This window comes from Neodiprion pinetum, chromosome 7 (genome assembly GCF_021155775.2).
Source record: "Neodiprion pinetum isolate iyNeoPine1 chromosome 7, iyNeoPine1.2, whole genome shotgun sequence".
NCBI classification, from domain to species: Eukaryota; Metazoa; Arthropoda; class Insecta; order Hymenoptera; family Diprionidae; genus Neodiprion; species Neodiprion pinetum.
Genome location: NC_060238.1, coordinates 16,873,451 through 16,900,980, shown reverse-complemented (window position 1 = coordinate 16,900,980; position 27,530 = coordinate 16,873,451). Strand labels below are relative to the sequence as shown.

Below are 27,530 nucleotides of genomic sequence, written 5' to 3'. Positions count from 1 at the left end.
TCAAATCAAATTTTGTGAGTAATCCGTTAAAAACTGTTCGATCTTATTTTAATTTAACCTTTTCATCTGTGACGTATGTTTCAAACTTCCTCATTTGTAATTCTATCTTATATTATGCATTTTTAATTAATTCCAATGGATTTCTAGTGCACAAAACCTTAAAATTGTCACTTTGACACGTTGTTTTTGTATATATTTTATATTAATTTAAATGGCTTTATGCCAACGCATATAAGGAACTATTGTCCAGCGATATAGTTTCTAAACAAGCTAGTCAAAACAAATAAGAATATCCTTCTAAACATTTATAAAAAAAATTTTGTAGTCTGAAGATGGTCGGTGGGGCCCGGCCGAAACATCGTAAATCAATATCAACAATATCACACTTTGACCAGCATCGACGAATTATCTCCCTAAAGGATTATTTATTTACGAATGATGAATTTTTTGTGGTAGCAAAAAATGTGAACAAAGAACACCGGCGACAGCGCGCGATGATATGGTACTAATAATCTCTAAATCACTTGGTAACGGTTACATTTGAATTTGATAGCATTACTTACTTTATAGAGTGAAGGGTTTATGATAGACGTCGTTGAGTATGTACATATTGTAATGTACATACAATACATACAACATATTGTATGTACATATTGTACAGTAAAATGCACGAATACCGTAATTTTCCGGCTGACTTATTTTCGGTCCGAAACAAAATGCGACTTCGATTCTATATGAATTATGTAACAATGCATTCCATTTCCTCACGTCGTCAGCTGCATCGCTAGTCATTGTCACATAACTCATATAGAATCGAACTCGCATTTTGTTTCTGACCGTATACAAGGTAGCCACAAGTGTATGGCATTAATGAATATTACTGTACGTCTTGCACTATTCAGAATATTTTTTATTTTTAGTAATAGAGTCATTACAAGTAAAACCTGACTATGATTTAATGTCCATCGAATACCTGTAATTATTTTTGTCACACACTCCAATTTTCCCAAGTTCCCACACGATCACACAATTCACTAATATTTCGTCAATTCTCAAGATCAAAGTCTTTGCACTCTCACACGACTTTCATAATAGCCAAGAGTCGTTGAGGAAGCAAAGATTCATCCAAGAGCACAAAGATTGACGTCGCAGTTGTAGGGCTGCGAAACAGTCTCGGCCTCATTGATGCCTTTAGACTTGCTCCGCAGCCATTTGAAACCCAGGATTGTCATTTCTCACAAACACTCCGAAACACATTGTCCTATCGGACCGAGGATAATCTACTGCGAACTTCAATTTAAAGTTTTGCACTCTCTGACGTAGTCACGATCGACTTTAGCGTCGTAGGAATGTAAAACTGCGACTCGTTCAATTTTAAAATCGTCAACAGGAAGCCTTGTTAACTCATTATCGCAATGAATAACTGAATTTGATGACAGTCCTACTCTCAATTACTTAATTATTGTCTCAGTTGGTTGTACAAAATTCGATTTTACATTATTTTCTACATTTCCTAATATTTAGGTTATTTTGTCAAGTAATCTTTGAGGTTAAGGATGGCCGTGACGGGTTACGGTGCACGACTTGTACACGAATTGTAACTCCGGTTACCTGCTTTCGGAACACGGATTGTTCCGCTTTTGGAAAAACTCACAGTGTATGAGGCACATGTATTCTATCTGGGCAGGAAAATATTTTGGTTATTCATACAAAACATGTATATTTGAAAAATCTTTGTTTCCAAAATCTGCTCGAGTAATTCCATTTTCGAATTCTGTGAAACGCCCCATCTCTGAACAGTGTAGTAAAACAATATAGACGCATGCGCACAGTTGAAATGCTATATTTAACACACTAGAGCTTCTTAGCAGCATGCGCATTTTTCGAAAATTTAATTTCACGCAGACTCATTGCGCGTACGTTAATTAACCATCATTTTATGCATTGCCAGTGGCACCTGAGTTGCTCCTCAATTAAACTTTTGTTTACAGATATTGGAAAAAAGCGTGTCACACTTGCGGAGGGGTGATATTTGAATGGTTCAATTACAGCACTCGCCTTGGTTCATGGTGTGTTCAAACTAATATTCATGCGATTGCAGTACTCGTATTCGTGTAAATGCAGCACTCGCCTTTTCATACTGCAAACCTCATAATCATCGGTAATCGCCTACTTCCCGCACTCGTAACACAATATGCTATTGTTTTACGTGTTCCAGCAAATTTTAATATTCCAATGTAAAAATCATTTAAAAATGTATTTAAACATTACAGAAGCATAGCTTTTTCGTAGAATAATGTTTTGAAATATTCAAAAACTTGCTGTATGGGGAGTTAATCAACGCTTAAATTGAGAGTGAGCTATGCACAAACGCATAAAGCTGAAGTTAGCATCGGAACCCCGAACTCCCTATTCCTTCCTGAGCCAGTCTCTGCGGTTGCCTGCTAACTTCAGCTTCATCACAAATACGGGTATGAAGTTGACGGCACGAGCCGAAGGCGAGCGCTGTAATCACAAAAGTATTTGTGTGGAGGCAGCTTACGCCAAGACGAGTGTGTGATTATACGAGTCAGACATTGCTCACCGCGCATTGTGATGCATGCTATTTGTTCCAACACCTCTGAAAAAAAAGATTCATTTGAGGCGCAACAAAGGTGCCTCTGACAGCGGATAAGATTGGAATTAGGTAACTTATGCTCAATAACACAGTGCGTACAATTGAGTTAATCGAAGGGACACATACTACAAAGAAAGTCGTTTTACTACACTATACGAAAATAGAGTACTTTACGCATCCTCTGCAGGCTTTTCGAATATAAGACTTGCCAAGCGGGGCAGTGGCACTTAGATAGTGCCACTTGGTTTCATGGTAGTTTTTCCTTATTTTTTCTGGAAATAAAGTAATAACCCCTATGCCAAATTTAATTGAAATCCGTTCGGTAGATTTAATGTGCCCTTGAAAGATTTAAAGTGTAGTAGCCACAAGGCATAGGCCAATAGCGTAACGAATATGCGTATTACTCGTGTATGCATGTATTCAGCTCATAGTCAAGTGGACCCCCCCCCCCCCCCATCGCCGTATTTGGTTGTACTGGACAAAAACAAGGCTGAGGTAATGTTGGCATCTAATATAGGCTCATTGAACAACACACTGCGTCGGTTCAGTACACCGGTGCTGGAACTAACCTTACATCTGACCCGCTAAAACAAGAGGGGTCAGCACCAAGGTGCCTCCGGATAATCGCCATGGCGCTTTAGTCAGATGCAGCGTATGTTATTCAATAGATGCCAGTGCTGCCAATCTTATCTTTGATTCGCTAAATTTAATCGAGAGGGGAGTGGCAGAATCGACTTTATACGGAAATGCCAACACCATGTGTTAGGGTTTTCAACGTAACTGGATAGTTTGTTACGTGTAGACGCACAGAAATACAACCAAGATTATTTGCTTGTTAAAGGTAAGCTATGGCCCATAAGCTGAGCAAATGATTCGTGTGTCACACGAATTTCATTGGAGAGAAAATTATGGTTTATAAAAATACATTTCTGTTGCATATGGATCAAAAGGCTAGTTGCTATATTGTAATGCACTAGAAAAAGCGTAACAGTCCTCGTTCGACTAGCGTCGATCAAAACTATTCGTGAAATTTATACTCTTTAAATTTGTCTCTGATACTTGTCGCATTCGAGCGTTATTAAGACGTCTTATAAATTTGACACTATTCAGTTAAACCGCGGAACGTGGAAAATCTTTCGCAGTTAGCATAAGGTAAGCAAAACGCAAAATCGATCGGACTTAGAATTGGTGTAATGATCGTTGTCCATAACTTAACGGTAGTTTTATTTGAAGTGTTTGAATTATCCACGACCCACTTTCTTTATTCGGTATGATTAAACTTTTCAAATCTATGTCAAATTTTGTCTCTCAACCTTAATAGCAATGTAGTATGGTAAATCTTTGTGAGCGGTCATTGAATGTATTACGTATATTTTCGTTAACGTTTCGGCCCGGGTAGGGGCCCTCCTCAGAACGATCAATTTTTTATTTAACTGTCAAGAACATAAATTCCATCAGTAAGACATTAACATCCATGGATATAATACTATTAAGAGTTAGTATCTATTGTACATTGGAGAGAACATTCAGTATATCTATTACGATTAAAAAAGTATATAGACCTTAAGAGGTAATTTACCTTGTATAAGAAAGAGGATTAAAACACTGGTCAAAATCATAAAATTCAAAATGGAGAGCGATGGTTCTTCAAATAAGATGACAATAGACATTGGCATCTTCTCCAATTGTTAAACAGTGTAGGTGTATAAGGTTTGAATATTAATAAATAAATTAACAATAAGAAAATCACAATGCACAAGTCCAAAGATTAAAAAGGTTAAGGAAAGGGTTTAAGAAAGTTAAAATGGTTAAAACGATGCCGACACATTAATAATGGTGTCATTATCTCCCAGTTCTCCATATCTGAACAAATTTACTCAACCGTTTGAACCAACTGGTAAACAACAACTACTGGGCGGATCACATGTGACCCAGAGTGAAGGCGAACAGGTATAACAAAAATTTTGCTATATCTGTTCGCCTTCATTCTGGGTCACATGTGATCCGTCCAGTAGTTGTGGTGAACAGGTATAGCAAAAATTTTGCTATATATTTTGCTATACCTGTTCGCCTTCATTCTGGCTCACATGTGATCCGCCCAGTAGTTGTTGTTTACCAGTTGGTTCAAACGGTTGAGTAAATTTGTTCAGATATGGAGAACTGGGAGATAATGACACCATTATTATTGTGTCGGCATAGTTCTAACTATTTTAACTTTCTTAAACCCCTTCTTTAACCTTTTTAATCTTTTGACTTGTGCATTGTTAATATCTTATTGTTAATTTATTTTTTAATATTCAAACCTTATACACCTACACTGTTTAACAATTGGAGAAGATGCCAATGTCTATTATCATCTTATTTGAAGCACGATCGCTCTCCATTTTGAATTTTATGATTTTGACCAGTGTTTTAACCCTGTTTCTTATACAAGGTAAATTACCCCTTAAGGTCTATATACTTTTTTAATCGTAATAGATATACTGAATGTACTCTCCAATGTACAATAGATAATAAGTCTTAATAGTACTATATCCATGGATGTTAATGTCTTACTGATGGAATTTATGTTCTTGACAGTTAAATAAAAAATTGATCGTTCTGAGGAGGGCCCCTACCCGGGCCGAAACGTTAACGAAAATATACGTAATACATTCAATGACCGCTCACAAAGATTTACCACTACATTATCTACGAGGTCGAGAATTTTAATCCTTCACTTAATAGCAATGTTGTCTGTCATTTCTCCTAACCACACGTAGAATTCAACTTACTGATCGTGAAATATCGTTTGGTTTGCTTGCTCACAGCATCCCCATAAGTATTTCCCATAATCTCCCATAAGTACAATGAGCCATCATGATCAGGTTTCTAGTAGCAAATGATTTATTAAATGAAACTATTTAATCCAGCTAAGTTAACAAAAAAAAAAAAAAAAAAAAACTATGTAAGCTAGTACTATTACTGAAACTAAACTTTGGTACTCATAAGAGTATTGAGGGTGACCATATCACTAAAGTCGGTATTAACATGTTGCTTCACCATTCTTCACGTGTATTTGTTATACAGCATGGAGTATCAACTTTACTAAGCTAGACAGACACGGCTTTCTTGTTTTAGAATGCATTGCAATGCTTCACATTTACCTTGTCGCGAAAGCATAATGTTAAATGAAGAATTTAAAAGTTTTAAATAATGTGATATGTTTATGTCATGTTTTGACGTCATATAAAAATGTCCGAATCTTTCACCTACGAAGATAACCTGTATTGACCAGTCACATACCTGCTGTATCTGATCAGGCGCTGATGAGCTTAACCACACGACGTTGCTACCATTCGTTTCCAGGGCCATTGAGGTGCCGTTTTTGATCCTATAGATTTTTCAAGAATAACTCAGTGAACTCACTGACTTGTATTTCACGCTATTGTTATAAGCTAGAAATTGTAGTCAGTTATAGTGGTGGTGGTTTCAATATTAAGTTAAGTCAAGTTATGTACCACAGACAATACGTAATGAGAGTGCGTTGCATGAGTAATTTAAAAAAAATCATGCACGCAGAATAAGATCATGCAATTAGGGTGGTGGAATCAATTAATGAATCCGAATATTAAATGAATGATTGAATGCCATTATAGTATGGCAAGCTATGTCAATTCATTATCAAGATTTTTCGTGCAGTTTCTTTACTCTAGTTACTATTAGAAACTCAACCTAGAATGTGAATAAATTGTTCGAATGAGTGGAACATGTAATGAATATTACGTGAGACGAGTTTACACAGGGCACAGGCAAGCCATTAAATTTTGTAACACGATGGTAATAGAAAGATAGACCTGCTGTAGTAAATAAATAAAACATCACATGCCGTTGAAATATTTTCGTTAGATTCAATTCTGGCACAAAACAATAGCAAATAATAAACGCAGCTAAATGTAGTTCTCCAGATAATACAAAAGAATCGATGAAAACTTCCTACATTTCCCGGATAATTTAAAATTCCTTTAAATTTTCTTTCCTAGACTTCTGCTCAGCTCTAGAAACCCTTTATATCTCGAAGCATGTTAGGAATACTTAGTGCAAAATGATCGGAAATAAAAAATACGTAAATTCTTATGAAATATAAAACTATGTAAAAAGTGAAACGAGTTTTTTTTTATTGATCCCGTGAACAAAAGCTAAATATTTTTTATAAAGTAAGTACTTAATATCTTCAAAACGTATATACAAATCAAGTTGATCGGTTCAGGCTATCAAGGGAAGACAAATATTTTTGGATTTAGGAAAATATTTTTTTACTCAAAACCTAGGCGTTGATAATGGTTGAAATTTGCAAAGCAATCATGCTTTATCAGTCGGTTTATAGTCTCAACATATGAAGCAAATATGCGCGAGGGCAGCTAACTCATACGTATCCGGCTACGGCCTTTGAATCATTTTTGGGATAAAACTTTGTGCGTTACGTTATGCGCAAACAAAAGACCCTACCCATACAGCTTGAAGACACGGAGAGGACATGCTGACGTTTTGATGATTATGTGGGCTAGGGTGTGCGGGAAAAAATCGATGTTTTTTTTCGGTTGCATCCGGCATTAGAAGTTAATTTGGGGTAAAAAAAAAAGATTTCTAGAAGGAGAGCTCAAAAAAAAAATTATTTCGAATGGCGCGTTGCATTTTAAGATTTCCCGTAAGAATAACACAGGAAAATATTGAGACTTCTAAATGTGGTAGTGCAACTTTCCAGAAAAAAATCGCACAGAAACGCCTATAAGATATTCGTATAGAGAATCGAATTCCGTACAAAAAACGTTATACGAAAAATTAGCTCAGAACAACCGTTTAAATGGTATCGCTATCTGAAGTTGGATTGATAGAAAAAAAAATTCAAAAAGCTGTAAAAATCGAATTTTTCGCTTTACAAAAAAACTTTGTGGAGGTTTTTTGTAGTGAATTTTCTTCTCCAACATACAATTTGCATGAAATCGTTCTCGAAATGTTTCGCTAATACAAAAAAAATCAAGCACAACGAGAAATATAAAAGAAACGACGTTCATCATTGATCGGGTTTCGAAAAGCTTTATTTAATGAATTTGGTTTAATATTGATCAAATAGTTTTGTTTTTACATTATAATGCTCTTATAAATCATCGTTCTTTTTTTTACGAGTCTGTTTGTTGCAGTTAGGGTATTTCTGTCGATGATTTTGCACTATGCCCAATAAATATTGTAGCTGCTCTTCGTTTTTTGTTAACGAACCGTTATAAGCTTCTATCAAAGCGACACCACGTTCGGCTACGTCATTAACGACTTTTAGATTTTTTTAAAAATCTAAGCAACTCAAATAACTAGCGTTTTCAGGCCATAATTCAATATTTACTCTAAAAAAATCATGAGGTAAATTGAATTACTCAAAAAGAAATAAGGATTTTTGCGTAACGAAATCGCTTATATCTTTTTTCAACAACATTTCCCAATCGTTTCTTTATACGAATATCTTATAGGCGTTTCTGTGCGATTTTTTTCTGGAAAGTTGCACTACCACATTTAGAAGTCTCAATATTTTCCTGTGTTATTCTTATGGGAAATCTTAAAATGCAATGCGCCGTCCGAAGTAATTTTTTTTTGAGCGCTCTTTCTAGAAATCTTTTTTTATTACTTCAAATTAACTTCTAATGCCGGATGCAACCGAAAAAAAACATCGATTTTTTTCCGCACACCCTAATGAGGGCCTTATGAAATTATGAGATTGGAGATGAATGAAGACTGCTAACTTGTATCGGACCAGTAAGGCGAGTTTTCATCTGGCGAGAAATGGTAAAGGACATAGGAGAAGTTAGTGTTCTACAGTTACCAACTGATTTTACAATGAAATTCTGTTCAATTGTCAATAAGCGTAGAAAGATAAAATTACCTGAATCCACTTAGATCCACCAAAACCGCCGAGTAAATTCGCCTAGAATCAGCAGTCTTTTTATACGATCACTCAACCTCTAAGTAGAAAGTTCTTGAAAATGCAAAGATAATAATTGCTTTTGCAAAACGGAGTCGCTTGGACGTCCGAAAATAGCAAATTTTCAGATTTGGTCACTTCCAGAGTTCCATTCTTGTTGACTTTTGGAAAACTTAAGTAGTATGCATGACGGTATTCAAGCAGCATCAGTTTGTTACTATTAAAATAATATTCTTGTGAGGATAAGATGTTTGTGTCGACTGCACAACAAATTTGATCGGAATAACTTGTTGAACATCTACCATATTTTATTTCATAGTGAAACAGATTAATTTTCCAGGATTGAGAATTAAATATCTGCTAAAAAAACAAAACTGTGAAAATTGAACAAACATATTTTACATGTATTTGGACATGTCATTTCTTGTCCACAACATGCATCAAGTTTTATCAAAGTGCCCAATAAAATTTCAATTGGAAATTAGTTGACTTTTCCAGATTTTACAGAATTAAATCATCATTTTTGCAGAATAGACTTTCAGGGCATTATGATGGAAAAAGTAAACTCAAACAAATTTGTATTGGAAGACTAACTTTTTATTTGGTTGAATCAATGTCATGAAATAAATAAAAGTTTGAACCTTAAAGACCAAATTTCGCAAATTTTTGATTTCTCATGAATTAACATAATTCTCACAAAACTATTGAATATATAAAGTCATGCTTTTACTATGGTAATTGTATGCTCCGTTCCATTTACGAAATAATTATACATATTACGATGTTTTTTTAAACGGTTCTATTGTGCGGCTTAGAAAGAACTGCAGTTATTTCCTCTTCAAATCTTAATGTTTTGTCTCAAACGGTTTTTTTTCTTGTAAATAGAGTTTATTCTGTGCTTTAATTCTTCAAGTTTCATTGTCGTTCACTTTATTTGTATTTTTTCATATTCGTAAATCTCTTTAGCAGTATTGGGTATTGATTTTTGCAATGGTTAGATGAAACGGATATGTCTGTTTCACGTGAATTTAATCATTTTCTTTCGCATTATTACATTCTCTAAGTGACCTCTATAAATTACAATATCATTACTGATCTACAGTAAGGAAAGAGATTTCCTCCTGAAATCTTCCTCCAAAGTTTCACTGTCATATCATATAATAATATACAACTCGTTTTAAGAAAAGAATATCATCTCTGGTGAAGTGGAATATGAATGTAACCACAAATGATCCGAACTATCATTTCTTATTTCATATCTTTAAATTGCTCATCATCATTACAACACAATTTACATGTATAATACAACATTCTGTAAGTCGTACCCGAAGTTTCAAGAGATGACTATTATTCTTACTGTGCAATTTACAGATCAATGTGATTAAATGTTGTATTAAGCGATTGTACCCCTGCTTTCGTAATTTTCGCGCCAAGTGCATTAGTAATATCTTCGCTGTGCCATGCTTTATTCCTCGCATATAAATCAATAAAACTTGCCTCCTATTGGTACTCAAACTGAAATATTTGGTGTATAAACCACAGCATATGTAATGTGAATCGTGTATTATTCGTTCAAATCATAAAGACAATACCTCAAGTTTGAAATATTCTCATTTCGATTCAATTCGATTTTAAATGGTGCCATAGTGAATTGTGCGTGTGAATTAGAATAATTTCAATATTAACCCTCTGAAAGCAAACGCGATAGTATATTAGCCAGGTGACGGAATATTTGCCAATATTCACATCTCGTTTTGCATTTAATTTTCCTGTCATCTAAAATTAGCATATCGAATTTGCACCTGTAATTTCTTTTAGACTCTGACGATTTCATTCAACTATTTACATGTTGAAAAACATGAATTTAAATGATGTTTATGAAAAAAACTATTTCTAGGTAATAAACTGCTCAGAGTTGCCCTCAGAGGGTTGAAAAGATTAAGTGTCAAGAACAACATTGCATTACCAACGAAATCAACTGTTCTCAAGAAAAAGTATTAAAGAGTCTTTGAAACTGTGTAAAAAAAAAAAAAAAAAAAACTTGTATTTGTAAATTTACAAACCTGAATTCGTACTAGGAGTTTGTTAAATTTGCACACAAACTGCATAGTTAAAAGACAGCACGTCAATTCCAATGAAACTTAGCAAAAGCACGAGTTAAAATGTAACTTGAGTTTCCCCGATGACATAATCGAGTCGCTCGTCAGGCAGGTAAGTTACCGGTGGAATAGGCATTCTACCGATCACACCGCGAACTAATGTTTGACAATTATTGGTAAACGCATTTAACAATGCAGGAAAAAATCTCTGAACACAACTAAAAGGTCTGCCTTTTTCTATACCTAGCAAAATCCGCCAACATTTACAAGTTTTTCAGATACTAAGGCAAATTTGCACCTTGTGTATGCAGAGTAGTGACTTTTAAAGAGATCATTTTGAACAAAAAGTATATAAAATCTTGTAGCGAATTGTATAATATCATGTAGGTAAGGATTGCAGTTCATATATCCTCATAAAAATAAAAAAAAGCTTGAATATATACAGATTAACAATCATTTTGTATGCTACTTGTATTTTTTTTTTCACTTTGTAATGACTGACCGACGTGATCAGGATCACATTATTTTTATTTGAAATGCATAGCCCTAGAGGGAGGAACAAATAATCATGATCAAATTAATCAGTGACTGCAAAGGAAAAAAAATTCACATCTCGTATGCAGGTCATTATTACATTCTATTATTGCATTCTTGATATAATCAAGCAAATGAATATTGACAAAATAGCCACAGCATTGGAAAATAGAAGTGTGAGTCATTTTGTGTGAGGCAAAGCGAATCAGTCTAGTAAATGATTTTTTCATTATCCCGTATTATTTTTAGGAGGTTTCTTTATCATTCAAATAGTACAAAGAAATTTCCGATTTTATTGAAACCATTTGCAATAAAATGTTTGCGCACCTTTCGACATTAAATTCATATCTTTGTTGTTGTTAATAATATTCAGACGACTTTGATTTTTGGCAGATCAAATCTGTTTTGGAAAAAAAAATTTTTGCTAATATTCTTCGGTAACACACTCGCTTAGTTAGAAAAAAAATGATTTATTGTAACGCATTAAGAAATATTTTTCATCACATGTGCATGAAAAGTGGAGTTTTGCGTTTCAGCTTAGCGGTACGAAAGTAGCCAATTTCATCTCAGTGTTGTAAAAATAGGTTTGCGCACGCGCAGACCAGAATTCCTTCACTTTCGTCCCTAGGGAGAATATATTAACCACTTGCGTCCCGCAAACTACCACGTAACGCCCCACTACTTTTCATCCACTCGATATAAAAAATATCATACAATACACCATTGCAACATGTTACATTTCCGTGACAGCTGGAGAAGCTCAAGAAAAATCCGCAGCAGCAAATTCTTGTATTTTCGTCAACGAAATTGTGAAAATATGAGCAGTGGGCCACGCAACTTTGGACGCCTCACTAATCGCTTCATTCTTTTGCCACGAATACAATATTCTTTCTCTTCATGAAGTAGAAGTTTATAGTGTTAATGTAACAATGCAATTTAGAGAAAAATCGTTAGTTCACAATTTTAGAATTGTCTGAAATTTAGTATGTCTAAATATATTCACATTTAGAAAATCAACTCCATCAGTCACTCTAAGGTTGTAAATGTATTTTTTTTTTTTTTTATTGGAATTGTTGATGTTATCCCCGCAATTTCATATTTCTATACTGAGACATCAGTACTGATTCATGATTATCACCCTTACCAAAGCTACGCCCTTGTAGTAACGCAAGCTTGCAGTCAATTCCTATGCTTTCTGTTGTAATTGGTAACTGTCCATTAAATTCCTGAATAGATATACAGAGTGAAGTCCTAACTTCAGCACGTTCCGTTGTCTGCTCAAATTCAATGCGCATGCGCTACAATCCGAGAGAGGCTGTTTGCCAGGGTTACCAACCGTCATAGACGACAGGTTGCAGCGATGTATGTGACCTCAAAAATTTTATACAGTTGCAAGTTGATGACAATTGCTACCGACAATTGTTAAAATTTTTAAGGTTACATACATGGCGGCAAATCGAAGCCGGAACATGCAGTCATGATTATTAGGCTATTGTATGGTAACAAAACTATGTATGACCCAGTCCATATAGATTCAACGATGATTCTATGGCGACTAACTTCGATCACTTTGTAACTTTGGCATATCAATCTTCATGCCATTTCATGAGACACGTATTTTTGCGTTTTGGCGATAAACAAATTTTTATCACTGTTTCGTCGGTTTGAAATTTTCATGAAAATTGTATTTTTCTGAAAAAGAAAATAAAATCTCTCTTCTTCCAATTACCTCCATTTCGACCCTAATCATCCAATTGCAACGATTTTTCTTTCAAAACGTGCGGGATTTCAGAAGCCCTTAGTTCATTTCTAGTAAACTGTGATTCAGTGGAAATTCTGAGATAGAAGAGGAAAATTAAAAAAAAGTCAATTTCAGATGGAATGAATTTTCTCAAAAACACCATCTCCGATCATTGCTAAAATTTTATGTTCTTCAGCACCGAAAAAGCCATTTTTTTGCTATGTGGTAACATACCATCTTCCTGAAAATATTTTATTTCGAAAGAATATTTTTACCTGTCAAAAAAAAAAAAGTTGTTTTTGAGATGGGTTCCAAAATTCATAGGGTGACAAGTTGTTCAAAAAATGTGAAAATTTTTGCGAAAGGTTTTCAGGGGTCGTACTAAGAGGGAAACTCTTTGATGAAATCGAAAAATATCATAGTCAAAGCATTTACTGATTGTAAATCCACGTGGCGTCATATATATAGTGGAGTAAGGCTCCGGAAAAGCATCTCTAGACACCAGGTTCGATTCCTGACCCTGTCGTTAATTTATCAAATTACCAAAAATTTTCGAATTTACATTTTCTAGCATTTTTCTTCTCGCTAAAATAGATATGACGTATTTTCATATCATTTCGTAGACAGCCGTGGCGGTCTTACGTGGCTTTTAACAAGTATTGTAATACACTTGTAAACATGTCACATGTATACAAAGATCTATAATTGTGCTTCTTGAGACGAATTTTATAATATATATATGGGGCATTCCATACGAAACCGACCAATCCTTGACCCAACCATTTTTGATTTTGTTGTAAAGTTTCTATTTGTTTGTACTTATTGAAAGCAGTCTTTCGGATTGTGTTTAGATTTTTGTCTTAACTTTTGTCCAAACACAATAAATTTTTCAAAATTGGCTCACAGCATTGTTACGTCCGGCGAATCGCCACACATCTGCCTCATCTCGTCGCTCTCCCACGATCCTTACAGTGCCGTATCATCTCATTCCTGTTCTCCTAGTTCCATTCTGGCTCACGCCACTCGCTTTTTGCCGACTCAGCTAATTCTATTTCCCACCATTTTGCGCACCTTACGTCTACTCCTATTTATCTCAGTTGCATTCCTATTCCAAAGTTCGACACGATCGATTCTATTTCAACACTCAAAAACTTCACGTATAACTTTTCTTACTGATATTGTGAACTACACACTCCGTTTAAACTATTCCACAAACTCTTCAAACAAATATATGGTTGACATCTTCAACATCCCAACTTCTGGTTGTGCCCGCACGTAAAAGCTAAGTCGAACCAGTTTATTCCTCACCGCTCGGGAATAAATGACGTCCACGGACGTAACAGCTTTTTCGAAAACAGATATTCAAATAAAATACCAGGTATTTTTTTTCGTGTTGAATTGTAGTTCGTTAAAGAAAATAGGAAAAAAAAATCGAAATTCATTTTCATGTGTTTTTTCAGTTTTAAACTAAAAATATTTTATTTTCAAATCTTCGACCACTTTGATTTTTTTGAAAAAATTCACCACTTTTGAAGAAAATGCCAGCATGGTAGGCAGAGTGAACGATGTATACTGTACCCATAGACTTATTGAGATAGATTGCGCGCTCTATGCACCAAACTGAAGCCGTGACAAGAAAGAGAGAATAATGGCTACAGACGGTCTCTCTCACTCTATTCGATGACTTGGTGGGAGAAACACATAAGCCTTATACCACGGTGGAATTAATAAGGTGTAGCGGTCTCGTGACGCGTTTTTTAGTTCACTGCACAGTACTATTGCGCCGGCCATTTTACTTGTATATATAGATGTATACGAGACATGAGCCATTGGTAGAAACAACGTGAATACGTGTAAAAGTGTCAATAATACAACGGATTTGTAAAACTACACATCTAAAATATTAAAATTTTTCAAAAATACAATATAAATAGGGTAATAAGTGCATAGTTTAAAACTTCGTGTGTCGAGTGATTCTAATCTCCAAAGTGAGTACATATACCTTATAAAACTTGATATTCATAAAGGGAATTTATACGCTTTGTCTCTGACTCTGACACGACCCTCACATGATATTTATATTTCTGTAACAGAATCAAGGTACATAATTTATTTTCCTGTTAATCAAATACAGTTTACGTCGTTGACGACAGTTAACGATTTTGAATTCCCGCTTGTAATGGCTGGCGTAATGGTACAACTTTCCTATTGGCTATTCACAAGGTCTGCGCTGTACTACACCTTATTAATTCCACCATGGCCTTATACCCATAGACTTATAAAGATAGACTGACCGCTCCTATAAGAGGCACTGACAATTACATATGAAGGACAGAGATATACCGGGAGTACTGCTCTCTCTTTTCAATCGGCGTCATGGTGGGAGACAACGGAGCAGTGGAAGTGGAACAGCTATAGATATAGGCGCATAATTTCGCCTCGTTCTCCTCTACCGCCTCGATCCCCGCCACAAATATCGTCAGAGAGAGAAAGGAGGACTCCCGGCATATTTCTGTCCTTTAAATGTTTGCTTCAAGCCGCTCATAAGAGCGCTCAGTCTATCTTTATATGTCTATGCTTATACCCTTATACAAGTATACACCTCCCCGCTTGCCTTATCGCAGTCGCCGCTTGGCAGCTGTTTCCCACTCTTTTGATCATGCGACAGAGAGAGGACCACTATGAGACCAGCTGTCCTTCATTCTCGGCTTTAGCAGCTTCGTAAGACCGTGCAGACCACGGTCTTACATACATGTCAGGAAACTCCTAAGCTGGGAGCCACGATTATCCGCGTCGCTTAGTAAGGGCAAATTTCTATTCTAGCGGCAGCACCAGTTGTCGCTGTGGTTTAGTTACCAGCAGCCCCCTGACACTCACCACTGCTCGTATACTAAAAAATTGTACGCGATTGTCCCCGTTTTTTAGTTCCTCTACGTGGCGCTAGTAGACTTCTGACACGCTCGCTGCCCTCGCTGACCGCGCGCAAGCTTGTCAGACAACTACTAGCGCCACTAGTGGTGAAGATTGGTGGCAGAATCGAGGGACATTTTGCGAACCACTTTTAGCAGCGTGTGTTAGGGGGCTGGTTACCAGGATAACAATAACCTCAATAAATACGATGAGTGAGCGTGAGTGAGCGAATACCCATATATGTATATGCGAATACCACGGCCTTGTCTGGACTCCCCCCGGCCCCGCCTCCGCTGTTGATAAGATCGCAACGAACCTAGTGGCGACTAGTGAACACAAAAATGGTTTCAATAAGCGACCTACCCCCTCCAATGGAGTTTCCAGACCTGTATGTAAGACCGTGGTGCAGACTATCTCTATAGGAGATAACCAAAGTAGAAGTATCTCTATAAAAATCTATGAATGGGCCTGGCGATTTCTAATAGGTGTGAGGTATAGTGTTACGATCACTTGTCAACCAGTTGATTTTAGAGAATTTGTTTTTGTCAGTGAAGGTTTACTTCAAAATTAAGTGGGTGTCCTGGTAAATTTCGACAGTGACATATATATCTCCAAATATCGAAATCCACGTATTTCAAATGCAAAAAAGGGCTCAACAGCCTCATTCTATATGCAAATCTGAGCAAAAAAGCTCAATACATTTTCCTTAGATACAGAAATAAAGAACGAATGTACTATTGCGATTTCGTAGAATCCATGTCATTTCTTTATTTCTGCGTGAAATAAAAATGCGTTGGAGTGTTTTCCTTCAGAATTGCGTATAGAATGAGGTCTGTAAGCCCTTTTTTGCGTCAGAAGTGCGTAGACTTCAATATTTGGAGAAATATACATCAATGTTGAATTCGATCAAGGTACTCCTTTAAGCAAGTAGAATCGCGCGTGCTAAGAGCTGGTCCTTTAAAGAACTCTCAGTAAAAGATACATAAATATGGCTCACATTTCTACCAAACACCAAGACTTGTCTTTGGTGTGGGAATACGGTAACATACTCAAACAATGTTCAGTCAGCGATAATTTCGATCTCAGTAACAGTGAATAGAACATCTATACGTACATACCGGTGTCGTGTGTATAGATTTAGCCACTCCACTACTAAAAGTCGGCTGTTATTGGTTCCACAGTTGAGCTGCTGGTGTCCTTAAGCTTTCTTGCACTGGAATTAAAACCATCAGTAAGATTTAATTTTGTTTGGCAGATACATGTGCAGTGTTAGAATGAGACAATGTGTGGTGCAGTTATCGACAAACCAGTGACGAATTGATATGTGTTTTCTTAAAGTGTCTTCGACACAACTATCTTGGCTACATTATTTCATTGACTGAGAGTACTGTCAACAGTTTTCTGACTTGTACGGTAATCTTTGCCTACGTTTTCAGTTCTCTCATATAATAATGAATTGGGGCCATATTCATATGTCGAACATTCGAAACCTGGATCTGAAATTACTATTGTAGAATAAGTAAACACAGATGTTTGTTCTCAACTTAATTATTATGTGAGATGCGCACATTTCAGATTTTTTGAATAAATACCTATATTAATATAGTTGCATCTGGAATGTTAACATAATAAGAACCTCTTTTAATACAATATTAGAAAAAGTCTTTTCACAGGATATACACGTTAGCCATAATATAAAATTTCATGAGCTAATTGACGCTCTGCGTTCTATTCATAGAAACCTACCCCAAGTTTCAAACTTTCATTTAAACGAAAATATAAATAAATTCAACTATGAAAGTTTGATCTACAGACAAATTGATTTGCTAATTTATGAATTTGCATTAATTTTATAGAATACTATTACATAAAGGCGTTGTGAAAATCAAGTAACATAGTATAGGCCCGCTTCTTTTTTTATGAACATTTTGAACGTCAGGCACATTTACAGAACACCGTTTTGGAGATACCCAATTAGTGACAATTTAATAAATCTTTTTCTTAAATTTCAAATACAAAACAACACTAGACATTTTCTCATTTTTTCAATTGAGTCGTTTCTATAATACCAGTTTATGATCATCGGGTTAGGGCGACTAACCCAACCGAAGAATTGTTCGATACGGAGAAAGTATAGGTGTGTCCAGACTTATGAACAAGACCATGGCGTAAATCATTAAATTCGCAAATGTTTGAGATTATAGTAGATTAGGAGTTCTAATTAGCTCTATTATGGGTTCTAGTGCTTCAAGCAAGATAGAGACTGTGTTCCTTTCCCGACTACCAACAACATTGACTGCATTTCTAAATAGCTAATAAACTGATTTCAAATTCCAAATTTTAATTGTGATTTATGATTACACAAAACACAGTGACAAAATATCATTTGAATTCGTATTTGTCTTTCTAAATTACCAATTAAAATTATAATTGGTATTAACATTTTTTATCACTAGTTACATGTAATTATATGCATATATATGTGTAAATGCACATGTGTTTAGTACCGATTTTCTCTCTATTAACGACATACAATTTTAATCAGGATTGAAATCGTTTCCAATTACAAATGGCAATTGAGTTTGGTATGAATATTTTTTTCAATTATAAAATACAGTTGTAATTAAGTATGAAATGTTTTATAATTACAACTCACAGTTGTATATTATGATACTGAAAGCATCTCGTGAAATAACCATTCTCAGTTGGCTCCTCGACTTAAGTTTAATGGGTTCACTCCACGAGATCCTCTCAGCAGGGTAACTAGAGCGTCACAAATATTTGCACAGGAGTGACTATAGTCACTCATCTTTAATTGCGATCGTTTGTTGGTTGGTTTTTTCCATTCAATGAGGAAATTAGATTTTGAAAATGAGTAAATTAACCTTTAAACATACACATAAATCTTAGTCTGTAAAAATTATTGACGTTAAATGGCTTTTGGAAACAAACATTCCATGCCTGAGTTTCCATGAATATCAACAAGCCCACTTGGGTTGCCTGAATATAACTATCCCGAAGAATTTGCTTAGTTATGAGTGGACTGAATTGCAGAATAGTTCAAGGGTAGAAAATTACAGTATAGAATCACAGTGATCTGTGAAAAATGTTGCAAGGTAATGATAATCATAAAGAAATACTGATAAACTATTTCAGTTGAAATAAAAATTAAATTAAGCAAACTCGTGATTTATGGTAAGTTCAGGGGAAGTTTTAATAAATAACAGCAGGTTTGACTAAGTGAGTTGAGGGGTACAATACGCTTAATAACATTCAGGAGTGATAAATAAACAACGTCACATACGAAATTGATAGATATGAAGTGTTTCACAAGCAAAGAAAATGTGACTCGATTTGCAAAATTTAGAAATTGTAGTGACTGCTTGAATTGAAATAACAATTCATGATGTGCAGAACAGGTCTCTAGACCAGAACCACCAACGGGCAGAATTGAATAAGACAATTATTAAAATGATCATAAGACTCATTTCTCGTTGACCACTACTTTGGTGGAATATACAAAAAAAAAATACAAAGCTGCTTTATCGGAACCCTTGTAAATATGCTACAGTCCGTACCAGTTTTAATGTTATTTTTTAGTTATAAAATTCTTTGACTTCCAGCAAGACTTAAATGATCTTGATACACATTATTACCATTCCGTTACTCTAAGTGATGCATTGTACCGTGAGGATTTCTAACGGCGGAACAATCCGTGCATCTGAAGCAGGTAACGTCATGTTCAGACTAAGCATCATATCCCACTGCTTCATTATCACGATGAATCCCTGAATCCAATGACGGTCCTACTCTTAATTGCCTCATTATTGCCTTAGTCGATCGTCCGAATGCAATTTTTCATCAATTCCCACATTTCTTAATATTCAGGTTATTTTGACAACGTTCAGGTTCAATGTTTGGGATGACTGTGGTGAGATGCAGTGCACAACCTGAACATGAGCTGTAACTCCGGTTACCCTGCCTCAGATGCACGGTCGTTTCACTGTTAGAAAAACTCACGGTATATATAATAGGGGCAAATGATGCTTAATTTAGTTCTGTCAAGTGCAGTGAATTGTATTTTACAATTTTTTTTTGTTCCTAAGTAATGAAATATCTTCACATCTTAGTAAATGATAGAGCTTATGATTGTGCCTGTACATTGGTTAAGAAAAGTTCAGAAATATTACAAAAATATTCACCTCTTTGCAGCGAGTTTTAACTTGATTTGAGGTTATGGTACGGTACTGCAACTGAATAGATAATTTTTATATTTTATTGCATAAGCACAATCTTAAGTCATATCATTTGCCAAGTTTCACAGAGATTTCATTACTCAGAAAAAGTAAGGATTGTAAAATACGATTTGCTCTATTTGACAGAGGCCCGACATCTTTGCAAAGTCTGTACTGTTGGATAACAAATCGTAGGCTTAAAGTTGTACTGTTTGGAAATGTTAATTGCAAAGTTAAATATAATGAGTTGATACAGGTAATTTCATGGAATTCAATTCAGTAGTAATTATTACGAGGATAAAACACAAAGCTAATAAGTGAATAAAAAATATGTCTGTGGCAATCACGTACATATAGATGTGAAACTTCTGAAGTTTATATGAGTAATTAACTGTGATTTCAACTACTCAAAAAATGGCTCTTGGAATAGCTTGTATTCAAACTATGAGACTGAAAATAATAATAATAATAATTATTTATTGATCACAATTATATTTGCAATGCAAGGCAGAAAGAGTAGAGTACAGCAGGGGGTTGGCAGTAGCAGTAGAAACACCTGCATTCGCACGATGGACAAGGGATACTGCCGAAAACCTTGTCTAGGTGAAGCCAGACCAGTGTCCAAACCACAGACCAGCAACCTGGTGCCTGAACGGCGTGATCCGTCTTACATTTTGGCAAGTTGCCATTGAGAACCTAATCGACAGACCGGCGATTTGAATCGAAGTCCTTCTGCTCCGCAACCTCAAACCCACTACGATCGGTGAGTGAATGAGAATGAGAAAGTGAAGGAGACTAAGACAAAGAACAATAGGGAGAATTAGCAATTTCCGGTTTTTATTTGAAATATTAAAAATGTAATTTATAATAAGATTTTGTGTTCGGACACAAAGAATTGGAGCCCAAAGATCCGTACGACGGAAAAACCAATGATAGGTGTTGTTTGGGGACTTTACGACATTGCAGTTCATAAAAGAGCGTTTCACAACATTCTATAGGTACGTATACATGATTTATTGACATACTTGCATTCATAATCGTTTGGTAAAGTCGCATGCACATATGCATGCAACACGAATGTCGTTTTCAAGATGTTAATTTTTATACTGGTCATAATATATATGTATAAATTGGAGGTGAAATGTTTCGTTAAAAAAAATTAGTGGACAACCACAGGAATCGAACCTGGGACCAGTGAAAGTCTATCCGTGGACATATATCCATTGGATTACCAAACATCCCTGCCATCATCACGTTAATTTTTCTCATCAACTCCGTTCAACTCTGTTAGTGTGCAGGTAGTATTTTGTACACACCTTCCGCAGGTCTCGATTTTGATTTCCATTAATTTTTCTCATCTAACAATTTCTTCTTCAATTTTCACATTTATTCTGTAGTTACCCCTGCTAGAAAAAAATTTACTTCAAACGTGTAATAGTTTTTTTCGTTTTGTCAATCACAGATCACAAGTTTGCGAATAAACACGTGCTGATAATATTAAGTATTAGACAATGAAAAATACATGTTATTACTTGAGTGGTGCAATATAATTTCAAACAATGTGCGCCAAGTCTATTCTTTAACAAAAAAAAATTTTAGCTCCACACGAGAATTCTTAAGGGCTCACATACCTCTGCACATGCTGATAACCGAGTAAATTTGAAAACTTATTGTAAAAGTTATATGGTGGGAAAAAAAAATTAAATTGTTGATTTTACATTTTTTATTAACTTTTCAACTATACATGATAAAAATTAAATTTTTTGTTTAATATTAACATTATTTTTTACAGGTATAAATAGACTACTGACGAAAACCATGGCACCTTAATTTTTTTTTTAAATAAATAAATTACAGTATTAGAAACTTTAGTATGTAATTAATAAAAAAAAATAATAATTAGTGTTTAATAATTTAAAAATAATTGTCCTACCTAAAAATTAAAAAAATGTCTCGTCAGACTATAAACTAATTATCAAGAATAAAAAAAAAAAAGTTAAAAAATATTTAAAATTGACTGAGTTATCGTGCTGACAATGTCTAAAAACATAGTTTCAAGAAAATCGCGTTTAAAATTTCTGGTAGGTAAAACGTGAACTTACGGCTAGTCTCCCATTCCAGCTTCGTACTGTACACCTTCTTTCGGTTGTATCTTCGTGTTTATTATGGTTTTCTACAATCTCTCGTCAACTTTAGCTTCTTTGGTAGATTGAATTGATTGTATGCTGGTGTATGTCGATGGTTAGCACCTTTGTTTTCACAAAACTTATGCGCTTCAACCACAATGCTGATTCCAAGTAATTGTAGGATTTGTAAATAACTGAGAGCTCCATCATTAAATGTAGATACTGCAACGCCGGTTGCAATTTCTACAATTTTACGACTTCCTGTCGTACACTTACGAGCAAGATTCCAAATTTGAGCATTGAGACTCTCGTTATTGCTTTGAGTAAATCCACCCAAGCACTTTTCTAATAAATCATCGCTACGCAATGCCTCATAGATGGGTTTAAATGCCGTTTGTACGATCTCAAGTAATGCGGGCTTATGGGCAAAAGTTGACCCCTCTGCCTTTATTTTCTGCCAATCACACCAGCTCTCTTCTTCTTTTGACGAACACCACGATGATCTCTTGGTCCTTTGCAATCGGTGGAACGACGTTTGAACATTTTTTAAATTTTCAAAGAAACACACGAACTGTACTCTCCGAAAGACGACTTTCAAGTAATATTAGAATCTTAAACTTCGCAGATGGTCTTACAAACGACCTTGTTTTCTAAGAAATTCAAATTTCGCGAACAAAAGAAATACGAACCGCAGCTGTCAAGAGGGGCACGGTAGTTAACCAGATAGCCGTCCCAACCCGATGTCTGGTCACATTTATTGCTATAACTTTGTAACGGAGTGGAATTATCTTGCAAATTTATTTTTGAAAATTTCTTAAAAGTATTAAGGTAATTCTGGAGGTACACGTACTAGATAAAATTTTCTGCCGCAGCGTACATTAAAACCCAATTCTTGTATGATGCTGTCCGTTAGAAAAGTTTGACAGAGCTTGTACGCTCTGCATATCTTACACAATCTCAACTCATCTACGGATAAGTCCCCTACATGTACAGAGCGCTGCGCTGTAATCGTGGCAACAGCCTAATTCTCCTGTTTTTGTACTATTCGCAGCTTCAAACGTCAACGTCAGTGTTTTGCGTAAATGTCAACTCGAGTGAGGTTTAAGGGTCGGTTTACGAAAAAAAAAAGTGCGTGACAAAGAGCATACATTTCATTTATTGGTGGTATTTATTTTATAAGTATAAGAGAGATGGAAAACTATCCACGATAATATTCACGATATATATAAATAATATATATACATATTTATATTCTGAATATTATCGTGAATGAATTAACTAATTTCAATTTGTTAAGAGAATAAATTCATTAAAACTCCTTTCCGCAATTATTAAAACTGAAGAAAAAAACACGATTCAAATTCCCCGAATTTACCGCGCGCCCATCACTTTGCCGCAACGTACACTGTTGTCATTTCGTCAGAGCTAACTGCAGCTGACTGTGTCTCCGCACTTTCCGTTCCTTGTCGAGTAAAATTGATATCTTTCGCAAGTCGATATCTACAAAAATAAGTAGTCGAACATTACCACTTTTTAAAATAATAATCCCACAATAGTACTGCATACAATAGTGGTTTTATTTAAAAATCCTAAGATCCGTTTAGCGTCTATAATGAAAACCGTGAACAAAGTCCTATACGTCCATGTGCTAGGTATAGGCATTGCGTACAAATAGACCAATTTTTAATTACAATTATCTCACAAACTAATTAGTGGATGGAATTAAAAATATAGGAATGGGTTCCTGGAGGTAATGTCGATACCATACTAAAATTTCAGGCGATTCCTAAGATAAAAAAAAAACTCCAGAACTACCTTAAGAAAAAAATCTATAAAAATATTCGATTGTTTAAAAATTTCAGGGGTATGTAAGCGCTTAAATTCACCTTCAATAACAAAGTTCTTCAACTTTTCACTATTTTCCAAATCTTACAGTAAACCTGCTTGAGTATTCTTCAAGTATTAACAAACCTGCTCAAGTTTTGTTTAATCATCGACAAAATTCGTCATTCTAATCATAAATTCATTATTCAGACTATAAAATATAAAAATTTTCCATCAACAAGTGTACTCACTTCTCTAGAAAATGATCGTGGATCACAAATGGAAGTCCATCAATTGTCTTCTTTTTGTTGTTGAGTTACCCTGGTGTGGGGACTCTAATGCAGGCAACGGAATTTTCTTGATTCGAGACGTTCCTCATATGGCTCACAAGTCTCCGACACAGGATCTAAAGTGAACAGCTTCGTGTGGTGTGGTAATCTCTACTAAATTATGTATTACAAGGAAACATGAGTAGGGTATTACTATTGATATATATCAATGCCATAGAATAGTGTATAATGGATTTATATATATATATATATATATATATTATATAATTCTTATTGCATAGCTTTCAGTCACACTAAGTTCTGAAATGATTGAAATAGACATTTTCAAAAGTTTTTCAGAGATGTTAAAAGTTGAATAGTTTTAGAAAGATATTAAGTTTTGCAGCCAAACAAATATTCAAGTCATGCCAAGTACTTTCATGAAAATTTTAAGGAATATCTGAGTAGCTACATTATTTCCGGTTGTGAAAATAATTTTTATACATTTATAATACAATTTATGATTATGATATATATATATATATATATATGACAAATTTCTGAAAATGTCTATTTCAATCACTACGGAACTTAGTCTGCCTTAAAGCTATGCAATAAGAATTCAAATATCAAAGTAATTCTTCTTTCACATTTAGTCATTCTGCATGAGTAAATTATGAGAACTTTGGGTAAAATCAAACATAAGTATAATATCAACAGTGAGCCTTTACAACATAACTCCTCAAATGTGGAACTCGTTGAGCAGTGTTTGTTTTACTAATGAAAGGCCATGGCTTACAATTAAATGGGATTCAGACTCTGCTGCAAAATGTGCTTGCAACTATGAAGAATCACTATGTTTTGGTTCAATAAATTCCAGTGATCTCCATAATCAGATTAAAGGATGGCAGTAAAATGAATTCAATTTGAGACTGGTCTCTCGAAACGAAACAAAATTTCATTTTATGTATAGAATAATTGAATTATTTGTAAATGAATTTATACAAAAATTTCACGTTATGATATTCAAAGTTTAATACCTGTTATTGAATGATAAATATCAATACTTATCGTAGAATGATAATGGATACATTATTAAAACAAGTTTTACGAATAGATCATTTCTGGCTTCTTTGCAGTCTGAAAATAAGAAGGTCCAAAAAGGATTTGTTACGGAACATGATCCGATTTCTGAATGCCGAAGTTGTATACCATGAGTTTTCGTGGATGCGCACCAGGGGACCCCTAATTACAAGCCATTCAAGATACGAGTCCACTCTGTGCAGCTCCGAGTTTCACATCAGCCACGCGCTAACGAATGGACTGCCGAGTTGCTCAGAGTAGACCTCATGGTGCACGTCCACGAAAATGCCAGGTATATACAATGTGAGTAATTGACAGTGGAATAATCCAACACGCATGTGCTAAAATTTTAGAGCAAAAGCAGTTTTGTCAAGTTGACCAACCGTCATAAGTTCAGATGACAGGTCGCCACGGTACATGTGTTGATAACAATGTTTATACTTTCAACTAGACGTGAGAACAAAAAAAAAAATTTGCGATGCGCGTATGTATTCCATAGATAACGATGCTGAATTGAACTGTAAAAGTTATGGTCTTGTGAAGTGGATGAGTTTAAAAAAAAAATTTTTTTTCCAATTCCGTGATATGTTGGAAGTATGAGCATTGTTCTCAAGCATAAAATTGATCTTATTAGTCCATCTTATTCAATGAATAAAATAATAATAATTTCAAAACATCGAAAACTTCAATGTATTTTACATTTAAAATTTCAATCGCTCATGTGTTAATATTACCTTATATTAAAAATTTTTATATTTATACAAGATTTTTGTCGGTAATATGAACAATTTTTTGGGGTAATCGAAAAAATTCTAAAATGACCAAAATAATGGACACTCTAATCTACAAATATATATATAACTGAGTGTGTGTGTGTATATATATATATTACATATATATACATATATGGTAGTGTAGTCATCGTAGTTGAATAAGAAAAATCGGATGGGATATTTGATGAGAAAACTCACTCAAATACCGAAGGAATTGAAAATTAAAAGAAGTTTTCAACCCGAACAGAAATAATGTAAAATGCAAAATTTCTAATAAATACTCACTTGTATAGTTTATGCATCTACTCCGTTATTCTCGATGATTTTTTGAGTCTGTATCCATAATCTGCATTCCGGTAGACTCGTTATCACATTAAAAATAAAAAATTAGCAAATATACACCTGCTGGGCCGTTAACAAAAGGCTACACAGGCCAACGGCCAACGAGCATCAAGGTGGGCAGCATCCCAAATTCCCAGGCATGGGTTGACCATGAAGTCGACTAAAAAATCTCCTCAAACACTTATCTTTGCCAGTGGATTATTTTCCGGCCGACAGTTCGGAACGTTACATGCGAAAAATACCGTACCGGTGATCGTTTGTAACCCCTCGGCTAGGGCGCTGGAGCCAGGCACTTGTCAGAGAATGTTTGAGTCCGGTAGACGTCTCTGATACCAAGCGAGCATTGGCCTTGCGCTTCACAGCATTATGACTGCATATTATTTGGAATTAAACTATCTCGCACGCAGACTTTCAACTACAAACCCTAACCCTTATTATCTCTTCAAAAATTGCAGGTTTTATTGATTTATCGCGCGGATTCGTTTACGCGTACTAAACGGAACCACGGAAGAGCGTCAACAAACTCTCTGGCGGCCATTACGTTCGACAAGGATAACAATGGGCGGCCGGGCACGCGATTCTCGACCCCTTCACTCAGCCGCAGTGCCGCCATGTGTTACTTTAAAATGTCCCTAGTTATGCATTGAGATCTCCCTACAATGTCTCTACACTCATGATTATGAACACGATGTGAGAAGAACAGTGAAAAAGCAGCCTGTGCTTGCCACTGAAATATAGTAATACTGGAACGCACACCGTGTACAAAAGCACGTCACCAGTCTATCCCCACTGTCACGTACATCTCCACGCAAAGGTTGAACAGAGATAAAAATACGCTCCCCATTAGTGAAAGAGAGTTAGAGTTCCCCCTACTCCATCTCTTTCGGTGCCAATCAAAAACGAGTATCCGAGAAAGGCAGAATCCTACCAATTTTCTAACTTTCTTGACGACGCTCTCTCGGGCAACGCTGCCTTACGGCGAGCGTTTCAGTATTAACATATTTCAGTAATGCTTTGCCCATACAAC

The 27,530-nt window shown here is 35.3% G+C and overlaps 1 protein-coding gene across 8 annotated transcripts in view; it reads right to left on the bottom strand.

The window, feature by feature from the left end:
- LOC124223993 (transcription factor Clamp) overlaps positions 1-27,185 on the bottom strand; it is an 88,793-nt gene extending 61,608 nt beyond the window's left edge. For 2 of the 8 annotated variants that reach the window (XM_046636467.2, XM_046636469.2), the window contains exons 1-3: positions 26,447-27,179; positions 24,288-24,442; positions 16,970-17,064 (exon numbers count right to left, since the gene is read on the bottom strand). Coding sequence is in view for 2 of the 8 variants with exons in the window: in XM_046636464.2 (XP_046492420.1) it covers positions 5,903-5,971 (69 nt within the window). In the remaining 6 variants the exon portion in view is untranslated. Of the gene's footprint in view, positions 1-5,902; positions 5,991-16,965; positions 17,065-24,287; positions 24,443-26,446 lie in introns of those variants that run through there. The other 6 variants (XR_006884400.2, XM_046636466.2, XM_046636464.2 and 3 more) reach the window with 5 other exon arrangements.
- Between the last annotated feature and the right edge of the window lie 345 nt (positions 27,186-27,530).